This window comes from Cyprinodon tularosa, unplaced genomic scaffold, assembly GCF_016077235.1.
Source record: "Cyprinodon tularosa strain WSP-4 unplaced genomic scaffold, ASM1607723v1 ctg669, whole genome shotgun sequence".
Taxonomy (NCBI): domain Eukaryota; kingdom Metazoa; phylum Chordata; class Actinopteri; order Cyprinodontiformes; family Cyprinodontidae; genus Cyprinodon; species Cyprinodon tularosa.
The window spans coordinates 117,995-139,202 of NW_024039417.1; the positions used below are offsets into that span (position 1 = coordinate 117,995).

The window sequence follows — 21,208 nt, forward strand, 5'->3', positions numbered from 1 at the left end:
CATGTTGGATGGTATAAACCACAGGGTACAGAGAAATAATGATAAAGTATATTTTCCTCACTTATTGTCTCCTCTCCACTGATGTAAACTGGACTTTCCTAAATGCTCATAGCCTCTGTCACTGGAATGTTCTCACATTGACAGGGAAACAAGACAACCAAATTCAATAAACATTTAATGAACTAGAGTTTTCCAAGACTAGGACCCAGAGTGAGAAAAAAAAGCTCCCATGCTTTTGGTAACTAATGACAGGATCAATCCTCTAAGCTGCAAAACCTTCTATAGCTGAATAAATGTAAAGATCAAGCAGAAATCTGCTAATGCTTGTGTCCAAATAAATTAAATTCAGTTTATTTCTATAGCTCCAATTCACAACATGTCATCTCAAGGCACTTTACACTTCAAACAGATCATACAGTCAATTTAATTCAAAGTTTTCAATCTAAGGAAAACCAGTTGTTTGCATCAACTCATAACTCAAAAGCAATCCCTCACACTAAGCATGCTTGTAGCGACAGTAGGGAGGAAAAACTCCCTATTAACAGAAACAAACCTCCAGCAGAACCAGGCTCAGTGTGAGCGGCCATCTGCTGAGGCCGACTGGGGTTCAAGGAGACAGAAGCAGAGATACAAGCAGCTGTAAAAGGCGGCCCCGTCCAGGAAACACACAGCCAGGCAGACGAGCTCCAAGGCAGCTCCCATGCCAGAGGATGAAGAGAGCACATCCACCCAGCCACGGCCAGAGAAACAGGACCACACCTGAAGACAGGCCGATCTCCAACATCTACAAAAGGCAACTGTAAACCAGCTCCACAGGCAGCCCTGTCCAGGAAACACACAGCCAGGCAGACGAGCTCTGACCCAGCTCCCATGTCAGAGGATGAAGAGAGTTAGTCCAGCTGATATTTCTCTCCAGGATGGAGTCACAGCCAAACAGGAACAGACCAGATAAATCTACTATGATAAATCGCAGAGAGAGCAGAACGTTAGAGATTGAACTAATAGATTCTGCAGAGTGGGAGAATAGAGATAGAATGAAGCAGAATGATGAAATAGGGGTCCCTATGTCCTCCAGCAGTCTAAGCCTATAGCAGCATAACTATAGAGATAGCTCAGGATAACCTGAGCCACTCTAACTATAAGCTTTATCAAAAAGGAAAGTTTCAAGCCTCCAGACAGGGTGTCTGCCTCACGGACTAAAACTGGTAGTTGGTTCCACAGGGAGGAGCCTGATATCTAAAAGATGTGCCTCCCATTCTACTTTGTAGGAACCTCTAGTAAACCTGCAGATTGAGAGCGAAGTGCTCTGTTAGGAACATAAGGAACGATCAGATCTCTGATATAAGATGGAGCTTAGCCATTTAAGGCTTTATATGTGAGAAGGAGGATTGTTCCAGGTTTTATGAAGTTTACTTCTTTATTGATAATTGCTGTATTCAAATCGTGTTATTGCTCTACTGAAAATTCGCCCTTTTAAAGGAGGTCTTCATTCTCAAAAGGACAAACCTGGCTGAATAAAATAGACTAAAAGACTAACATAAGAAACAAATGGCTGACCACTGGAAAAGATAAGGGAGGAAAAACCTCTTTTAAACCTTACACCAAAAAGAGAATACATGCATCTGTTCATGTATCTGTTGAATATATTTAAGCATCTTTATTTGCTTTAAGACAAGTAACAAAATTCTCAAATTGTTTTTTTTTTATCCAGTGTAGATTAATGTAAGAAAAATCTAAATTTGGGCTCTCTTCTTAAAAGACAACAACAAATACACGTTAAATTTATAATTATACCCTAATTTTTGTTTAACTTTTTTATTTTAATCTTCATGGCCTCAGAAAATGTATGCAGTGCAAAGGTTACTTCAAAAATACTTTATTGATCCTAAAGAGATCCTACAGAGATAAACAGGTTTACCTATGTCCAACGCTGCATTTCCAATTCCTAGTCTTAAATATCCGGTCTGACATGAAAGCATTTTTTAACAGTGAACCTCAGAGATGAAGACAATGCGTAATTTAAAACCATCTCCAAATGTTTGCTTTGAGAAAGAATGTTACTACCTTCATGACCAAATCCATTCTTAAATGAAAGGTAACTGTTTAAAACTGCTGTAAGCTTTGGATTCCTTCTGAAAGTGGCAGGAAAACAGAGTCTGGATTTGATTAAGCTGTTATTACTATGAATGAGTACAGAAAAATCTGTGTATTATAAATAATGTGTAGCTTATGAATGTGTTCCCAAGCACAGATTTTGATATAGGAAAGCTTGCTCTCCACACAGGGTGTTCTTTTGCCAAGGGGCGGCACACAGATAATGAAAATTAATATATCCCATTGCCATCCCCTACTAATACATAACTAGTTTAAAAATACCTTTTATTACTTGTTATTACCATTCGATTGGGCTGGAACCTTTTCCTCCTCTGTTTTTTCTATGCGTACTTTTGCTTCAACTAAATTGTCTATGCGGTCTATTCTGCCGCATAAAACCATTATAATGGCAGACAGTAGCTTTGCTGTGGTAGGAGGAGGCTGCAAACTTGGAGGCACCACATGGACGAGACGTGACAGTTAACAGGCTAAACTAAACTGCTATTTCTCCTTTTATGACATTCCTGACAGCACTTGAACCTCTCGCATTTACAATCTAAAATAGGGATGGTAAAATTCTAAGTGGATAATTTCCCACAGATTCTTTGAATCACAATTTAAAATTTGTGTTCATTGGAAGCATCATGTCCTGCAGGGATTAAAAGAAGTTTTATTTTTATTTTTTTATCCATTTTTCCGACAGTTTGTATCTGGACATGTCGTCTGTACAATGAATACATTCATTAAAGCACAATTTTGATTATCAAATCTTGTGGCATTAAAGCAGTGGCTCACCCAGATTTCTAATCATGCATAAACCTCATTTGTATACAGTCTGGAGAAACAAATAAATTTGCAGAGCAAGATAAAAGATGAAAAAACTGCAGACAAAAAATTTTTTTTATTGTTTAAGATAATTCAAATATTAAGATAAAGTCGCACATATAACTATAAAACTTATTCATTTTGTGCTCTAATAAACCCCAAAAGTGACTAAAGCTTGTTTAAGGAACCACTCAGCTGCTAACATTGGTGATTTAGGGCATATGAAACAAAATGGCTGAGATATTTAATAAAATACCACAGAGACTAACATCAACATAAAATGTTAGATGAATCTCAAGCATAAAAGGAAAGAAGAATATAAAGATAAAGGTAGAGCTCCTAAACAGCTATAGTAGCAGAGCTGTAGTAGCAGACTTAATTATGAATCTGAAAGAAATAAAAATCAGAAGCTGATGTTTTTTTTTTTTTTTCAGGAGAATTTTTTTTATTATTATTTGATGCAGGCAGGAACGTATTTCACTTCATTTCTTAAAATTTTTAACAAAAGAGCCGTCAAAGATTTTCTATATGTTCAACACTAGATGGCAGTGCTTACTTTTTCAATGGAAAGAATATCTGTCTTAGAAACTATATTATTTCATTTATTCATGGTGGATATAAGACATTTGGTATGTGCCAATAAGTTCTAAAATACTCCAAGCTTAAGAGGACACCTTAAGATGACACCTGATGACACCATCAGGTGTCACCTTAAGATGACACCTGATGACACCTGATGACACCTGAGGCTAAAGGGGCAATCAGAACCAAAAATAGAAAGGAAATTTAATTTTATTTTTAATTAGTGTTGCACCGATGCCAGTATTGGGCGTGGCCCCGATCCAGCACTAAAATGGTGGTATAGGTGTCAGCGAGTACCAACAAATAGGGACCGATACCATTTTAAGAGCCAAAAGTTTATTCAACTATTGTCACCCATTCCAGGTAGGCAATAAAAAGTTCTCCTGGATTCACTTTGTATTAGACTTTTTTCTGCTTGACAAAGGTAGGCAGCAGCTTGACAAAGCCATGATGGCAATTATTTTACATCCAAGTATGCAGTTCTTCATATATACACACACACACATCAATTTCAAACAGGTAGTGTTGGGAGCTGGAGAAATCCCATCTTTCTCCAGCAGAGTCCGCCGTGGATCCTCTGAGGGAGCCCCCTGCACAGCTGCAGCTCGTCAAGATCATCAGAGGATCCACTACTTAAGCTGTCTTCAGACCTTGCCTCAATGCCGCAGTGTTGTTCCAGTTGGTCAGCGCTAAAGCCTAGATCCTCTTAGTATCTCCATGACTTTGAATCCAGTCTGGATTCTAACTATTATCTCTGTCTTCCAGGAAACCTGTGCCTCCTCTGAGAAAGCTCTGAAAGAGCTAACCTGCCGAGCCGACCCTCTGAGCCAAACCCTGAAGATTCCTCTGAGAAACCTCAAGCAGCTCAGGACTGAGCTGGGACTTCCAAGCCAAGGTCTGTTCTAACAAGACGTGAGACGCTGAAGCAGCTAACGGACTCTGCTGATGAACCCTTCTCCAGAACCAACAGTGACTCTCCCAAAGTTAACCTCAAGAACCCTCAAGACTCCGGTGAACCAGTATCCAGGCCCCGAACCAGAATCAGTACATTCTGTGTGTTTGTGCTTTAATAAACTGTTGAACTTTTCATCCTTGTGTCCGTCAGTGGTGTTCTGCATAACTGGGTCGCCTTCAGTGAACCCATCATGACAGAACACTGCGGCCAAACTCAAGGCCCAGCAGATCACTACATCCGTCGACTAGAGGAACAGGCTGCCCAAATCCATGGACACGGCCTGGCTCTACGTGAGTTAAACACCCACATTGAAAGACAGAATCAAGACAGAATCAAGCTATTCAAAGCTATGCTAACTACGTGAACAGCGCTAATGCTGCGCCAGTACAGCAACCATTTCCGGGTCCAGTCCCTCCTCCGAGGTCACCAGCTGTGACGTCATCAGAGTTCCGTCCTAGTCTCCCAGAAAGATTTTCTGGTAACATGAAAGATTGCAAAGGATTTTTATTTCAATGTCGGTTGATTTTTCAGAACTCCCCTGGCTGTTTTTCCACGGATCACAAGAAGATAACTTTCATTCTCTCTCAGTTAACAGGAAGAGCCTTGGAATGGGCTCAGGCAAGATTTGCCGCTGACGATAGTTTAAATTGCTACTACTCTGATTTCATTTCTGAATTTACCCAGGTCTTCAACCAGGAAACTGACCAAACTATTGATTCTAGAGCTCTTTTCAACCTTAAACAGGGAAACTCTTCGGTGGCTGAATTTTCTATTAACTTCCGGGTTAAAGCGGCAGCTTCCGGATGGAACCAGAGCGCCTTGAAAGGAGCCTTTTTCATGGCATTAAACGAGCACATTAAAGATTAACTCGCAACCCTCGACGAACCTGCTACCCTCGAAGATTTAATTCGCCTCTCCATCAGATTAGATAATAGAATTCGAGCCAGAAACAGTTCTAAGAAGCAGGGTACAATTTCTTCTGCCTCTCATAACGTGACTGTTTGTTCTCCCTCTACAGAGCAGCTGCCCATTCAGAGGCCTAAGCCCCAGTCTCTACCGTTGCCTGTTCAGGCCTCACATTCGGGCGAAAGGGATGTCGAACCCATGCAGTTGGGACACACCAGGCTCACTCCAGAGGAGAGACAAAGGCGTTTTCTAAGCAAACTATGTATCTACTGTGGTGAGAGTGGACACTTCATCGCTTCCTGCCCGGCAAAATCAAAAGCCGGGGCCCGCCAGAGGATCTGAGGAGTCTGGCGGGCCAAATAAACACAAAGAAATCTCCTCGACTGTTACTGCCTGCCACGCTTTTCTGTGCTAATCAAAGCCTCTCTTTTTCTGCTTTCATCGACTCAGGCTGTGAACGTAACCTAATCGACTCTAACCTCGTCCAGCAGCTCCAGATTAAAACCATTCCCCTTTCTCAGCCTCTCAGTGTATCCGCCATAGACGGAAGAAGACTCCATCGAGTTACCCACCAAACTCAGCCCCTCGAACTACTTCTGTCAGGTAACCACCGAGAGACAATAAAATTTTTTGTTTTTCCCTCTGCATGTTCCCCGCTGGTGCTCGGGTTCGAATGGTTGGAGAAGCATAATCCTCACATAAACTGGACTGAACGTCATTTGGAATCATGGTCCACTTCATGCCACGAAACATGCCTTCGTTCTGCTGCCCCCGTGGTGGGGTCTCCTAGAGGTGGGGGGGAGATGGACTCTCCTGACCTTTCTTCAGTTCCCCCTGAGTACTATGACTTAGCCCCTGTCTTCAGTAAGGTCAGTGCGACGTCCCTACCTCCACACAGACCATACGATTGCGCCATTGAACTTTTACCTGGTGCTCCTCTTCCTAGCAGCAGATTGTATAACATTTCCAAGCCCGAAAGAGAAACGATGGAAAAATACATCAATGAATCATTAGCTGCTGGAATAATTCGGCCATCATCCTCTCCATTGGGCGCCGGGTTCTTCTTCGTGGGTAAGAAGGATGGTTCCCTGAGACCTTGTATTGACTATCGAGGTTTGAACCAGATTACAATTAAAAACAAATACCCACTGCCTCTTCTCGCCTCTGCTTTTGAACCTGTACAGGGAGCAACAGTGTTTTCTAAGTTGGATTTAAGAAACGCTTATCATCTCCTTAGGATCCGTGAGGGCGATGAATGGAAAACTGCCTTCAAAACTCCCTTGGGCCAATTCGAATACCTTGTAATGCCCTTTGGTCTAACTAACGCCCCAGCCTGCTTCCAGGCCCTAGTAAATGATGTTCTCAGAGACTTTCTCAACGTGTTTGTTTTCGTGTACATTGACATTCTCATTTACTCCAAGGACCTCGATGAACACAAGAAACATGTCCGTCTTGTCTTACAGAGACTACTGGAGAATAAGTTGTTCGTGAAAGCCGAGAAGTGCGAATTTCATCAATCTTCAGTCACCTTTTTGGGGTTTGTGCTCGAGGGCGGCCAGGTAAAACCTTCAGAGGAAAAGATCAAAGCAGTCTTAGACTGGCCAGTTCCAGAGAACCGCAAACAATTACAGAGGTTTCTAGGGTTCGCTAACTTCTATCGTCGGTTTATTAGAAACTACAGCCAGACCGCCCTTCCATTAACCTCTCTGACTTCTGTTAAACGCACTTTTCAGTGGACTCCTGAGGCTCAAGCAGCATTTGAGAAACTAAAATCCTTGTTTTCCAGAGCTCCTGTCCTCATGCAACCTGATCCTGCTAAACAGTTTATCCTAGAGGTGGACGCTTCAGATTCTGGTGTTGGAGCTATCCTGTCCCAGAGGCTCGATTCAGACCAAAAGATACACCCTTGTGCTTTCTTCTCCCGTAGACTTTCTTCCGCTGAACAAAATTATGATGTGGGTGACCGAGAGCTCCTGGCTATCAAACTGGCGTTGGAAGAATGGAGGCACTGGCTGGAGGGAGCTGAGCACCCGGTTCTTGTATGGACAGACCACAAGAACCTGGCTTACATCCAGTCCACCAAACAGGCTAATCCTCGCCAATCCAGGTGGTCAATCTTCTTTTCTCGGTTCAACCTAATTATCTCCTACAGACCCGGATCCAAGAACGTGAAGCCCGATTCTGCCCGAGGATGGGATTAAACTGATTTCAGATAATAAAGTAAAAGATCTTGGTGTTATTTTTGATCAGGACCTGTCATTTAAATCCCAGATCAAAGAGGTTTCTAGAATTTCCTTCTTTCATCTGAGGAACATTGCAAAAATTAGAAATCTCCTGTCCAGGGGTGATGCTGAGAAACTAGTCCATGCATTTGTTACTTCAAGGCTGGACTATTGTAATTCTTTACTATCAGGAAGTCCACAAACTGTAGTTAAAAGCCTTCAGCTGATCCAAAATGCTGCAGCCAGAGTTCTGATGAAAATTAAAAAGAGAGATCATATCTCTCCTATCCTGGCTTCTCTTCATTGGCTTCCTGTTAAATCAAGAATAGAATTTAAAATCCTCCTTCTCACATATAAAGCCTTAAATGGCCAAGCTCCATCTTATATCAGAGATCTGATTGTTCCTTATGTTCCTAACAGAGCACTTCGCTCTCAATCTGCAGGTTTACTAGTGGTTCCTAGAATTTCTAAAAGTAGAATGGGAGGCAGATCTTTTAGTTATCAGGCTCCTCTCCTGTGGAACCAACTACCAGTTTTAGTCCGTGAGGCAGACACCCTGTCTACTTTTAAGGCTAGGCTTAAAACTTTCCTTTTTGATAAAGCTTATAGTTAGGGTGGCTCAGGTTATCCTGAGCTCTCTCTCTATATTTATGCTGCTATAGGCTTAGACTTTTGGAGGACATAGGGACCCCCATTTCATCATTCTGCTTCATTCTCTCTCGATTCTCCTATTCTGCAGAATCTGTTTGTTCAATCTCTAACCTTCTGCTCTCTCTGCTTTTCCTCAGAGTAGCTTTGCCTCGTCTGTTCCTGTTTGGCTGTGACGTCATCCAAGAAAGAAACATCAGCTGTGCTGCTTCCATCAACACCCTTGTTTGTAGATGTTGGAGATCGGCCTGTCTTCAGGTGTGGTCCTGTTTCTCTGGCCGTGGCTGGGTGGATGTGCTCTCTTCATCCTCTGGCATGGGAGCTGCCTTGGAGCTCGTCTGCCTGGCTGTGTGTTTCCTGGACGGGGCCGCCTTTTACAGCTGCTTGTATCTCTGCTTCTGTCTCCTTGAACCCCAGTCGGCCTTGGCAGATGGCCGCTCACACTGAGCCTGGTTCTGCTGGAGGTTTCTTCCTGTTAAAAGGGAGTTTTTCCTCTCCACTGTCGCTACAAGCATGCTTAGTGTGAGGGATTGTATTTGAGTCAATGAGTCAATGCAATCAACTGGTTTTCCTTAGATAGAAAACTTTGTATCAATTTGACTGTATGATCTGGTTGAACTGTAAAGTGCCTTGAGATGACATGTGTTGTGAATTTGGCGCTATATAAATAAACTGAATTGAAATTGAATTGAATTCTCTCTCTCGTCTCTACTCCGTCGATCATCCCGAGACACCTGAACCTGTCCTTCCAGCTTCATGTACTGTGGGAGTGGTCAACTGGGAGATAACTGACCTCATCAACTCAGCCCTGGGCACTGAACCCGATCCAGGTAACGGTCCATCTAACCGTACATATGTTCCATCTTCTGTCAGGTCCCGTCTTATCCAGTGGATGCATGCCGCCAAATTCTCTGCTCATCCTGGAGTCAGTAGAACAGTAGCTCTCATCTCCAGATGCTTCTGGTGGCCCTCTCTCCACAAGGACGTAAAGGAGTATGTGTTGGCTTGCCCCACATGTGCCCGTAACAAAGCCTCACACCAACCTCCTTCTGGCCTGCTTCAACCACTTCCTGTTCCCTCGCGTCCCTGGTCCCATATCGCCATTGATTTTGTCACCGGTCTCCCTGTCTCTCGAGGTATGTCCACTATACTCACCATTGTTGACCGCTTCTCGAAGTCCTGCCACCTTGTTCCCCTCAGAAAGCTTCCCACGGCCTTCCAGACAGCTCAGCTCCTCATTAAACATGTTTTCCGGCTTCACGGCATCCCTCAAGAGATCCTCTCGGACAGAGGTCCTCAATTCATCTCCCAGGTATGGAAGGCATTCTGCTCTGCGCTCGGCTGCAAACCCTCTCTCACCTCAGGTTACCACCCCCAATCGAATGGTCAGACCGAGCGCATGAACCAACAGTTGGAATCCACCCTTCGCTGCCTCACATCGAACAACCCCGTGGATTGGAGCCAATTTCCCTCAAGGGGATGTCTCGAAAACTCTCCCCAAGATTCATCGGACCCTATAGGATCACTCGAGTCATCAACCCCTCAGCTGTTCGTCTCCAACTACCTCAGTCCCTCCGAATCCACCCTACGTTCCACGTGTCCCAGATCAAGCCTGTTTCTTCGAGCCCTTTGTGCCCACCGTCCGACTCCCCACCACCCGCCCTGGAGGTCGATGGCCATCCGGCCATCACAGTGCGCCGCATCGTGGACTCCCGTCGACGAGGTCGCGGATGGCAGTACCTCGTCGACTGGGAGGGCTACGGACCGGAGGATCGCCAGTGGGTCCCAGGCTCGTACATCCTCGATCCTGCACTCATCGAGGAGTACGAGCGTTCCCGCCCATCTACCTCTTCTGGACCGCCAAGGGGCGGTCGTTGATGGGGGGGGGGTACTGTTGGGAGCTGGAGAAATCCCATCTTTCTCCAGCAGAGTCCGCCGTGGATCCTCTGAGGGAGCCCCCTGCACAGCTGCAGCTCGTCAAGATCATCAGAGGATCCACTACTTAAGCTGTCTTCAGACCTTGCCTCAACGCCGCAGTGTTGTTCCAGTTGGTCAGCGCTAAAGCCTAGATCCTCTGAGTATCTCCATGACTTTGAATCCAGTCTGGATTCTAACTATTATCTCTGTCTTCCAGGAAAACCTGTGCCTCCTCTGAGAAAGCTCTGGAACAGCTAACCTGCCAAGCCGACCCTCTGAGCCAAACCCTGAAGATTCCTCTGAGAAACCTCAAGCAGCTCAGGACTGAGCTGGGACTTCCAAGCCAAGGTCTGTTCTAACAAGACGTGAGACGCTGAAGCAGCTAACGGACTCTGCTGATGAACCCTTCTCCAGAACCAACAGTGACTCTCCCAAAGTTAACCTCAAGAACCCTCAAGACTCCGGTGAACCAGTATCCAGGCCCCGAACCAGAATCAGTACATTCTGTGTGTTTGTGCTTTAATAAACTGTTGAACTTTTCATCCTTGTGTCCGTCAGTGGTGTTCTGCATAACTGGGTCGCCTTCAGTGAACCCATCATGACAGGTAGTATCAATATCGGGCAATACTGCACAGCCAGGTATCGGGGCCAAAAAATGGCATTGTCCCAACACTATTTTTAATACAATATTCCCTTCTGCACCTTGTTTAACTATTCAGCAATTTATTGAATATTTATTTGTAAAACTAAGCAATCAGAGAACACAAAGTGCACTTTTAACATATTTTGTTTATTTGACCAAATTAGTTAAAATTTCTGTGGACACTTTTACATGTAAATCCCTTTATTGTCCCACAATCAGGAAATTCACTCTCTGCGTGGGTTACTTGCAACCAGGTACTTGCAACCTTCTTAGAGCACAAGTTCACTGCTCTAACCACTAGGCCAACACTCCACCTATGTCCTCCCCTTTTTATGTCCTCCTGTTTGATCCGTTGATGATGTAACATCATCTTAAATTTCCTCGGTGCCTGCAAAGAAAATATATCAAAAACTGAATTAAAGGGATACAAAAAAATAACAACTGATTCCTCAGTTTTTTGTAAGTATGCAAACACCATGTAGCCAGAAAAGGTCTAGATTTTTCTTTCTCTCTGTTTACTGAGATTAGTACAGAGATTGGTGAAATCAGGTCAATGCTCTGGGAGTACAAACTTATACCCTCTTTTAACAGGGAAGTCAAACAAACTTCATAAAAATCCGGTTCTATTTTTAGTTTCCAGGGCAGGAGGTTATCAGATGACCTGGGGTGATGTTAAAAATGGCTACGAGGACATAGTGCCAGGAAAGTAAGCAGAACAGCCTTTGGACTCTAGGAAATGCTCAAATATCTGACTGAGATTTTTTATTTAATGGAGACAAGATTGTAGCAACAATTACATATATAAGTGAATATATAAAAAACGAAAATATTGCAAAGCATTGCATCAGCTGCGGACAGTCTGGTCACTACTAGGGTAAAGGTTTTACCAACTGGGGGTAACACGATAACGAGCCACAGAGGAAGATTTTAAAATAACCCCTCTCAGCAGGCAGAGGAATATCATGCAGGTCCCTGGAAATGGGCGGCTTAAAGAACAACCCTGTCTGCTGAGGCTCGGGGCGCCAACCGTCTGCAGCACCTCCACAGAACCAGCCACAGACAGCTGGGCTGCAGGAAAATGCTAGAGCTGCACTGCATGTGTACAGGGATTAGAGACAAACAAGAAGGATCCTCCAAATACCAGTATTGCACATGTAAAATCGCATGTGTTATTTTAGGTACACGAGGATACCCAGAGGTTTAAAGTTCTTGCTCTGAGATAAATGCAGGACGAACCTTGCTTATATCCACATTTTTGTCTTTTTCAAATTAATATGCTTTTTATGAACACCCTACAATACCAGCCACAGGCGACTGCACCCTGTCTCTATGTGTGTGCCTCCATCGCATGCCATGGGGCAGCTTTATGTTCCAGCTCTGTGTGCTGTGCATGAAGATCCAGACAGCTGAGAATTAGCTAATCTACCTGAGGTCACCCTGTCCTGGCTGACCTCTTTCATTTACAAACAGATAGTGATCTACTAAATGGAAAACATGCAAATAGCTCATATTTAAATTAGTAGATGGATTCATAACATCTGAAAATGAATCCTATAAGATCAACTCATTTTTTAAGGAAACACCATAATTGGATGAATTAATTCATTGCTACTTCTGGATTGTTTAAGTCGGAGAATGAAGCAAATAAAAGATGTTCTGGGCTTTAATTACATTAAAGACTGCTTTTCCCACTGTAGCATCTTTCCTTAGTGTCACCATTGAGTCCATCTATTATATATCATGTAATGTGTTACTCCAGTCAAGCTTTAAAAAGGGAGGCACCTGTGACGTGTCCTGTTCAGTTACCCAAACTACCTCAGCTTTTGTTCCAGACCACATTTATTTCTGATATGATAAACAAAATTTGCAGTTTCTTTAAAATTGTTCAATAAGAGATTTCAGACTTCACCTGATATAATCAGTGAGCTAACATTGACGGGTGAAAAAAGGATTTGGTGGAAACAACATTAAAGAAATGACCCATACCACTTTGTATCAGTGGTTAAGACCTGTTAAATGTTGTTTATAATGTTTATCCTTTTCTGAACACAGTCTGCTGCCTACTTTAAGCAGGATACACCCATGCCACAAAGTTTAAATAGCCTCTAAATGGTCTTGCATGCATGTATTCTAGCGCCTCCACAGGCATCAGATCTTGCACATAGGATGTGGTTGGAAAATCTGCATATATGATTCCATTATGTCAGTTTGCCTCATGTATCCATAACACTGTTGAAACTATTATAGCAATGGCATTTCTTCAGGGCAAACAAATGTGTTGTTCATGAACAACACAAAGTCCAGGTTTTTGTCTTCCTTTATCGTATTAGGGGTGAAACAATTAATCAGATTAATAATTATTAATCAATTATTGAAATAATCGTAAACTAATTTAGTGATTGAATAATTGTTAAATGGAGAATAGAGACTATAAAACGTGCCTATAGCTGACAGAGCAATCAATTTAGAGCAGCAATGTGCCAAAATTGTAAAAAAAAAAAAAAACGTGTATGTCAATATGCTCTATTCAGACTTCTCAAGTCAAAAAGTTTAATTTTCATTTGGTTTACTTTTGCAGAAATTCATTTTTGTGGAACTCAAAAAAAAAAAAAAGAAAAGAAAATTAAAAACAATCCACTGGACTTTGTTTCCAAGTTTGAAGACGTTTCAATTCAAAATGTGTATTTGAACATTTTGAATTGAAAAAGCTTCCTGGATGGGAAGCAAAATGTCTTCAAACTTGGAAACAAAGTCCAGTGGATTATTTTTAACTTTCTTTTTTTGTAATGGCTATGACCTGGATGACTGAGAACCTTCACCAACATATGCTCTTTAAGGAACCTTTTGCTATCCCATCATTAATCGATTAAACAAAAAATAATCAACAGATTAATCGATTAGAAAAATAATCTTCAGTTAAAGCTCTAAATCAAACAATAAAAAAATAAAGCGAACAAACAATCTCCTTTAAGATTAAATGATAAATCTAATGGTATTTATTGGGTTTAAAGGGATCCATGACTCTTTGCACATCCTGGCCTAAATGTGTTGTAATTTTCCTATTAATTTATAATTTGATGTTAGTGATACATAAAACTCTAAATGACTCCAAAAATGATATATCCTCTGTTATATTTATGTTGTATTTATTTTGATTGGTGTAAATTTAAATGATGTCACAATGTATCGTTGCCTCAAAGTTTTCATGAGCTGCTATACATGAGATATCTCCCCTGCATAATTATAATAAAGCTATTTATATGCATAAATCTAGCAGAACGCTATGGTGATAGCTGTACTGCTCCACTTGTGAAAGCTAAATCTGTTGGGCTCTTTTTGGCATCAAGACAATTATTCTTATTGCCACATCGCCAGACAGATAAGATATCTGATGAAACAAACAAGTGTGATCAGCTTGTAATCTACTGTTTACAAGTGTTTAATCAAAATCATATGGGAAGAAAACGATCCACTGTTTAAAGTGACGGTGAGGCATATTGAAGTGTATAAGACATCGTTCTAATAAAGCTATCTGAGAAAATGTTTCAATCCCAACGCTAACTGTAAACCTCAGAAACTGGAGCTCTTTGTAGCATAAGCTTCTATATCATTGCTGTTTTGGCTGGACGGAGCTAGTAGTATACACAGGACTCATATGTCATTCAAGCAGAATGCATAGCAGCATAAACAACATAGCAATATACGGGTGATAATATTTTATTTAAATGTATCAAACTTAAACAGCGTGCACATTATTATTATGTACTGTATTTAGGTATAAAAAAAAAGGAATATTTCCTAAATAACGTCTGTTGTTAAAGCTAATCATGGATCCCTTAATTCTATCTTTTTTACACAGATGTATTTTTAAATGTCTTCCAGAATCCATTATATTTTAAAACGTGTACAAGAAAACAAAATTAAACACCTGCCAAATCCAAACCACAATTAGGTGATCACGTTTTGGAGAGGCAGATGATTTTTTTATTTCTTATCTAATTTTATAAATTTCATAACTAAATCAACATCTCGGTTGGATAATGCCACCCTATGCTCGAAGCTGTTGCTGAACTGGAGAGCTCCCTCAGGGACAGACTGCTGCACCCTAAACGCACCATGGAGCGTCATCACAGATCCTTCCTCCCAGCAGCTGGAAGACTTTATAACCACCACTGTACCACCGCTGCTATTTTCAAATATCCATTGCTGTAAAAATGTCCATAGCTGTATATTGGTTATTTATTCTTAAGGTGCACAGTATTTATATTGTTAAAACACTTTACAGTACAGTATTTTATTGTTTATCTTTTAACTCTACACTATTATTTTATTCTTAAACATTTTTTCTAAGGTCCATATTTGTGTGACCATTTTTTCTACATTCTTTTAGCTGCTGTAAACACCAGAATTTACCCACTATAAATAGAAAATCACGGACAATAAAGTTATTCTCTATTCCATTCTTTTCTATGATACAATAATATGGGAAATCACGGAAGAGTCATATTATTGGAGGAGAGCGGGAAGGAGGGGTAAAATACAGTAGTTTCCTGGCCAAATTGGGAGACTTGAAAGCTATAGACTGTGTCAAACAATGGCGTAACTATCTGTAAGAGGAGACTGCAGTTGCTTAGTGGCCCCCGACCTCTTAGGGGCCCCGTCACTGACACCTGGGTGGCCCCCATTGCTATTGTTGACTAGGACTTCTCTTTACAGATGTAATGGTGCAAAATATTTCTCATAAACCCACCTGTTACTAGAATGAATAACCGGACCTTATTTATAACCGAACACATGCCAGATTTCAACATGACAGTGAGCCGTTCAAACAATACATCAATAGCAAAGCAGACAGTGGTACTTTTAATTACTATTAATAACTGTGTATATTTCATTAGGCGGTTGGTAAAAAAATAAACTCATATGTTTCAAACCACAATAAAGAACGATGTATTTGAGTATTTTTATTTTTTTTTTACAATACAACTTGGAATTATGGGTAATCCAGAGCGTAGATTAAAACCATAACCGTTACGTACAATGCGTTAGCAACGATGGATACCAAAAACAGGTACTTAAGTGGATTCCAGAAAAGAAAAAGCATGAGGTGTTGTACTTCATATGGGGCCCACCCAGATGATGTTGCTTACGGGCCTATTGTTGTGTCGTTAAAAAAATAAAAATAAATAAATATTAAACACATTAATATTTTGCCAGCAAATTATAATAAAGTCAAAAAATATTTCAGGCAAAATACTTTTATACATAAAAAGTAATGTCATGTTGGGATGCTTTATTGACTGGATCGGGTTCTTTGAGTGGGTCGTAACCCCCCTAGCCCCCCTTTAATTTACACCACTGCATTATTGAGTCTGATATGAAGGAATTGCTTTCAAGCGACTATTTGTACCCAACAGTGGTTAATGTCGTTTTAGTAATTGAACATTAAACTTACAAGCTAATGTTTTGCTTTTTTTCATTTTGCTAAATGATGTTGCTGATAAATGTCTTTTATAATTGTTCCTTTCTAATGAGTAATGAGAGAAATGTTCCTGCGCGGACAGATAATTAGGTGAGTAATTAAAAATGACAGAGCCTGGATCTGTGTGAGATGAGTGGCTGTTTCCACATGTCCACTGTGTTGTGTACCATGCGGCTTTCACGTCCGCATCAGCTTCCGATCACGCACCAAGAGCCCCTCCTATTGGTCAGCTGCCCAGCACACCTATGCGTTCTATTGGACGCCGTGATAAGCCACGCCCCGAATCTGCAGCCCAGCCACCCACGGGTTCGAGACGATGAATGAGAAACAGTTTAAGGTTGAAAAGTGGGAAGCATCTCAATTCTGCCTACATCTAAACACGACAGAGCTGAGCTAAAGCTGAAACCTGCCTCCCTGAAAAAAAGAATAAATAAAAATAATCCACCAACATAGCTGTAAGTACTATTTTGCTCAAAAATTTTTTTTATTCATATAAATCATATAAAAAAAAAAAAATCAAATTTTTTTTTATTTTTATTTATGGATAAAACGGCTGTGGTTAATGTTATGAAGCTTCCTGCCCATGTTGTTACCCTGACAGTTAGGTGGGAAGGATGGGAGGCTGTAGAGGTCTCTGCCAGAACCATTCCAGTTGTTTTGTAACTGGGTGAAAGGGGACTGAGTGAAGAACACCAGTTGATCATGCTGGTTTCACGTGCTGCTCCCCCGGTAGACTGATAATAGCTGGATCAATAAGCCTATACAACCTGCACAGAATGGATGTCATCCAGGCTCTGTGTTCAAATTGATCAAAGCTGTCCTGTCTGTCACACCTGCAGCATGGAGGTTAAAATGGACCACACAGAGATGTCAAACATCCAGCCTGAGTTCCAGCCTGCTGCAATGGGAGCAAGTGACCTGAGGGCTGTGGGAGCTCTGATCTCCATGACTGAACACTGGAAGACCAGCAACTTAAAGCCAAAGCACCCCAGACCTCCCACCCCCTCCTCAGAAAGCTCAGAGGATGATTATCTGTCCTCCAGTCCTCCTGTTCTGCATGAGTCTTCATTTGTAAGTAAAAGCGAGCCTCTGGACAGTAAATTGCTTCTTCTTTTTTTCCAGTTCAGCATAAGTTACTTTAATTTGGTAGACCAACAGAAAGCAACCATGTCAGGGATAAGGTTAAAGTAAGGTTAGCATGTAAAATGATATTCAAAGCCCAGAGCGCTTTATGGAGATCTGTTTAATCCAAGGGGATTATGTCAATTCAAAAATACTTTATTATATTGTATAAGGTTTGTTTGTTCCTATAGGGGAATCAGATAATTCAGAATTAGAGGGACGTAGTGAAATGTTGAAAAAGATGGTCCAGGTAAATTAATTAAATTAGAAATTAACATTGCATACACCATCCACACAGGGTAGTGGCAGCATTATGCTGTGGGAATGCTGTTCTTCAGGAGGGACCTCAAAGTGGGTTGGAGTTGATGGGAAGATGGGAGCTATGCACTGTAGATAATTTCACTAAAGAGATAAAGGGTTACATTCCAAAATACCTGCTGCTGTATGGAGTGAATTTTGTTCCATTATTGTTGGGAGCATAGTATGTTTTTAAAAATAACCACACAAAATAATGTTCTAATATGATTTGTAAATGGAAATTTGAAGGGGAAAAAAATCAACCCAGAACTTAATTTTAAGACTTTTCAATCCAAAAATGTTCTTTGAGTGACTTATTTTCTTTTTCCTTTTGATTTTTTTTTCAAATGCTCTTTTTCTGAAATTATTCTTTTTTAGATCAATTGTTTAAAATTTTGTTTTTCAGATGAGGAATTTCATATTTTTCAAATATTTTTCATTTCTTCTGCGAGATTTTTCCTGGCGTGAGGAGCACAGATTTCTGTCTGAACTATATGGACGTTAGCAATAACATTATTGGCTAGAGTGAGCATTTGTGCATTTCACCTATTCTTCAAGTGAAAAGAATAAGATCAATAATTCACAATTTGAAAATTTCCATGTGAAAAAGAGAGAAAAAAATTGCAAACATAAAATCCACACAAAAATTTGTAAAAATCTGAAAAAACTACAAAGTTTCATTTGAAACCATTGTTGTTGTTTTTTTAATAAGAACCTTTTTTAATGTTTTATTTCTGGATACATTTGTATTTACAAAATGTGTTCTTTGCAACATTAATGGAACAAAATTCACTCCATACCGCTGCAAATATACTTTCTTTTTAGTAATATCGCCCTTTCTATTGGTGAAACTCTCCATTAATATAAAAAAATCTGTTTATGGTTTTAATGTAACCAAATAAGGGAAGAGTTTGAAGAGTGTGAATAATTTATCAGTGCACTGCAGTAGAAGTGAAACCTTTAACTCTCCTTTTGTAGTGCATGACGCCACCATATAGCCCACCTCCCTGTGAGGCCACCCCTTCAGGCCCGGTGCTGAAACCGCTCCATTCTGCAGAGGACGCAGCTGTTTCCCAGAAGTACCAGTGCACCAGCGTGATCCGCCACACCGCGGATATCAGGGACTGCTCCTGTAACCCTCACCGACTCCAGCAGGAAGACGGGGCCTCAGAGGATTCTAGAACAAACATCGACTGCTCGAGCAGAGACTCTGATAAGAATTCAGCCCAAGAGAAAACCTCCAAAGATGCATCACACCATTCTGAACCCAGCCAGATCCGGACGGGTCGGTTCAAACCAGATGATGGATCAAATACTTCACTTCCAGCTGGAATCACTCTAGTGTCTCCTGTTCCCTTCTTCAGCCGGATTGTTCCTGTCTCCTCTGCATCCACTGCCACCCTGCAGAGCCATAACAGTTCTTCGCCTGCTGCTCCACCGATCAGACATGCCTCACAGGGACAGACCCTGCAGCAGTACTCACTGCCTACCCCCCGGGTTCTGTTTGTAGAAGGTCAGGTGGTCAAAGGCCCCGTGGTGCTGCTTGTCCCCCAACCATCTGTTCCTGCCGTTTACCTTAAGCAAGCGCAGACGACCCCTGCTGGTCCGAGGTTTCTTCCCATCGCCCCGGCCCCTGGGCATGCCGCCTCAGAGCCGAGGCGCGCCCCCATGCAACCAGAGGCCTCACGGGTGCGCAGTCATGTTTGTCCTCGTGAGGACTGTGGCAAGACCTACTTCAAGAGCTCCCATCTTAAGGCCCACATGAGGACACACACAGGTAAGAGACAAAAGTGTATAAATCCACCTTTTTTAGGGCGTTTGATCACAGTCCTCTAAACAGAGAGTAAAATCTACATCATCTTTGTCCCCACAGGTGAGAAACCTTTCAAATGTAAGTGGGACGGATGCGAGAGGCGATTCGCTCGCTCTGATGAGCTCTCTCGCCATCGCCGAACCCACACCGGTGAGAAGAGGTTCACCTGCCCCATGTGCCTCAGCCGCTTCATGCGCAGCGACCACCTGGCTAAGCACGCCCGGCGACACCTGGTGCCCAGGAAGAAACCCCTCTGGGCATTAGGGGTCCCCCCCACTGCAGAGCTCCTCCCTCTCCTAAAGACTCACTGAAAATCCAAAGACTGGAAGTAATCCATAAAACTGATAGGTTTGAATTTGTACAGGTATTTATTTTGTAAGCTGAAGGTACGGGAAGATGCTGCGTGTACAGAAGATGGGATAAACTCTGATCCACCTCGAAATGAGCTAATCTACCTGCAGCTGTTTTTTTTTTTTTTCTTTTTTACTTTTTTTATTTGACCAAAGAATATTTTTTGTCTATTTCTGCCTCATAAAGATGTTATTTTAAATCATGTTTGTTTTTCATTAATTGTTTGGCTATTAACACAGTATTAGAAACTGAACACTATTTAGTTTAGAGATATGCATCTTTTATATTTATACAAAAAAAGGCATTTCTGCCCTCAGTTAACTCAATCAAAACATCCTTAATGAACTATTGATAAAAAAGGATTAAATAGCAAAATCAGTCTTTTTTTTAAAAAAAAGAAAGAAAAAAAAATACATTTTGTATAAATTTTAGGGATGCAGATATTAAACTCTTTGCCGATATCGATACCTGATGTTTAATATTATTGGTATGACCAGTATCGTATTTCCTTAATACAAAGGAGTAATAGGGACAGGATAGAGATTTTTTTTCAGGAATAAAGTGTTAATATTATAAGACCAAATTCATAAAATTAGGAGAACAAAGTCCTAACATCCACCCATTTTCCATCACGCTTTATCCCAGCTGGGATCGCGAGGGGTGCTGGTGCCTATCTCCAGCTGCCTACGTGCGAGAGGCGAAGTTCACGCTGGACGTTCGCCAGTCCATCGCAGGGCAACACAGAGACACACACCTAAGGAGAATTTAGAGAAGCCAATTAACCTAACAGTCATATATTTGGACTGTGGGCAGCGGCGGTTCTAGATGAAGTTTATCAGAAGGGCCAGGGTGGGGCCTTATTTTTTAATGGGGACACAGAACAAAAATGATTATGAAAACCTGGTTGTATCTTAATACGGCTGAGGTTTTAAGGTGACTGCATTTTTTAAAAGTAAATCGTAAAGGTGAATGATTAAATTAAATTGGTCCAAGTCAGTTATCATCAATTACATGCTGCAAAAATTCTCCATCTAATCAGGGACTACGTTTTTAGATTGATACACCAAACAAGAGAAGATTGCATTTGAGAGGATTCTACTTAAAATAAGTGCAATAAACTGCAAATGCAGTGAGGCAATTGCACTTTGCAAGACTTCTTGACATCATGATATTCTAATAACAAAAAGTATATAAATCTCAAAACAAGATGTAAGATTTGAGTGCAGTCCATTCGGTCAATGGATATAATCATGACTTATTTTGTATGACAGCAAAAAATCATTTAAAATGCAAAAACTTCTTAAAATGAGGGGGTTAATAAGATGATTTCCAAAGAAATTTGTATTTTTCC

At 41.3% G+C, this 21,208-nt stretch overlaps 1 protein-coding gene across 2 annotated transcripts; it reads left to right on the plus strand.

Annotated features, from left to right (window-relative positions):
* The first annotated feature begins 16,569 nt into the window (after positions 1-16,569).
* On the plus strand, positions 16,570-19,881 carry klf10 (Kruppel-like factor 10). Of its 2 annotated transcripts, XM_038267284.1 has the most exons (4): positions 16,570-16,729; positions 17,114-17,345; positions 18,672-19,470; positions 19,567-19,881. In XM_038267284.1, exons 2-4 carry the CDS (start codon positions 17,115-17,117, stop codon positions 19,815-19,817), a joined length of 1,281 nt encoding a protein of 426 aa, XP_038123212.1. In that variant the 5' UTR covers positions 16,570-16,729; position 17,114; the 3' UTR covers positions 19,818-19,881. The 2 variants fall into 2 exon arrangements, with proteins under 2 accessions (XP_038123212.1, XP_038123213.1); XM_038267285.1 differs by lacking the exon at positions 17,114-17,345 and having other exon boundaries at positions 16,587-16,729.
* Positions 19,882-21,208: the final 1,327 nt, after the last annotated feature.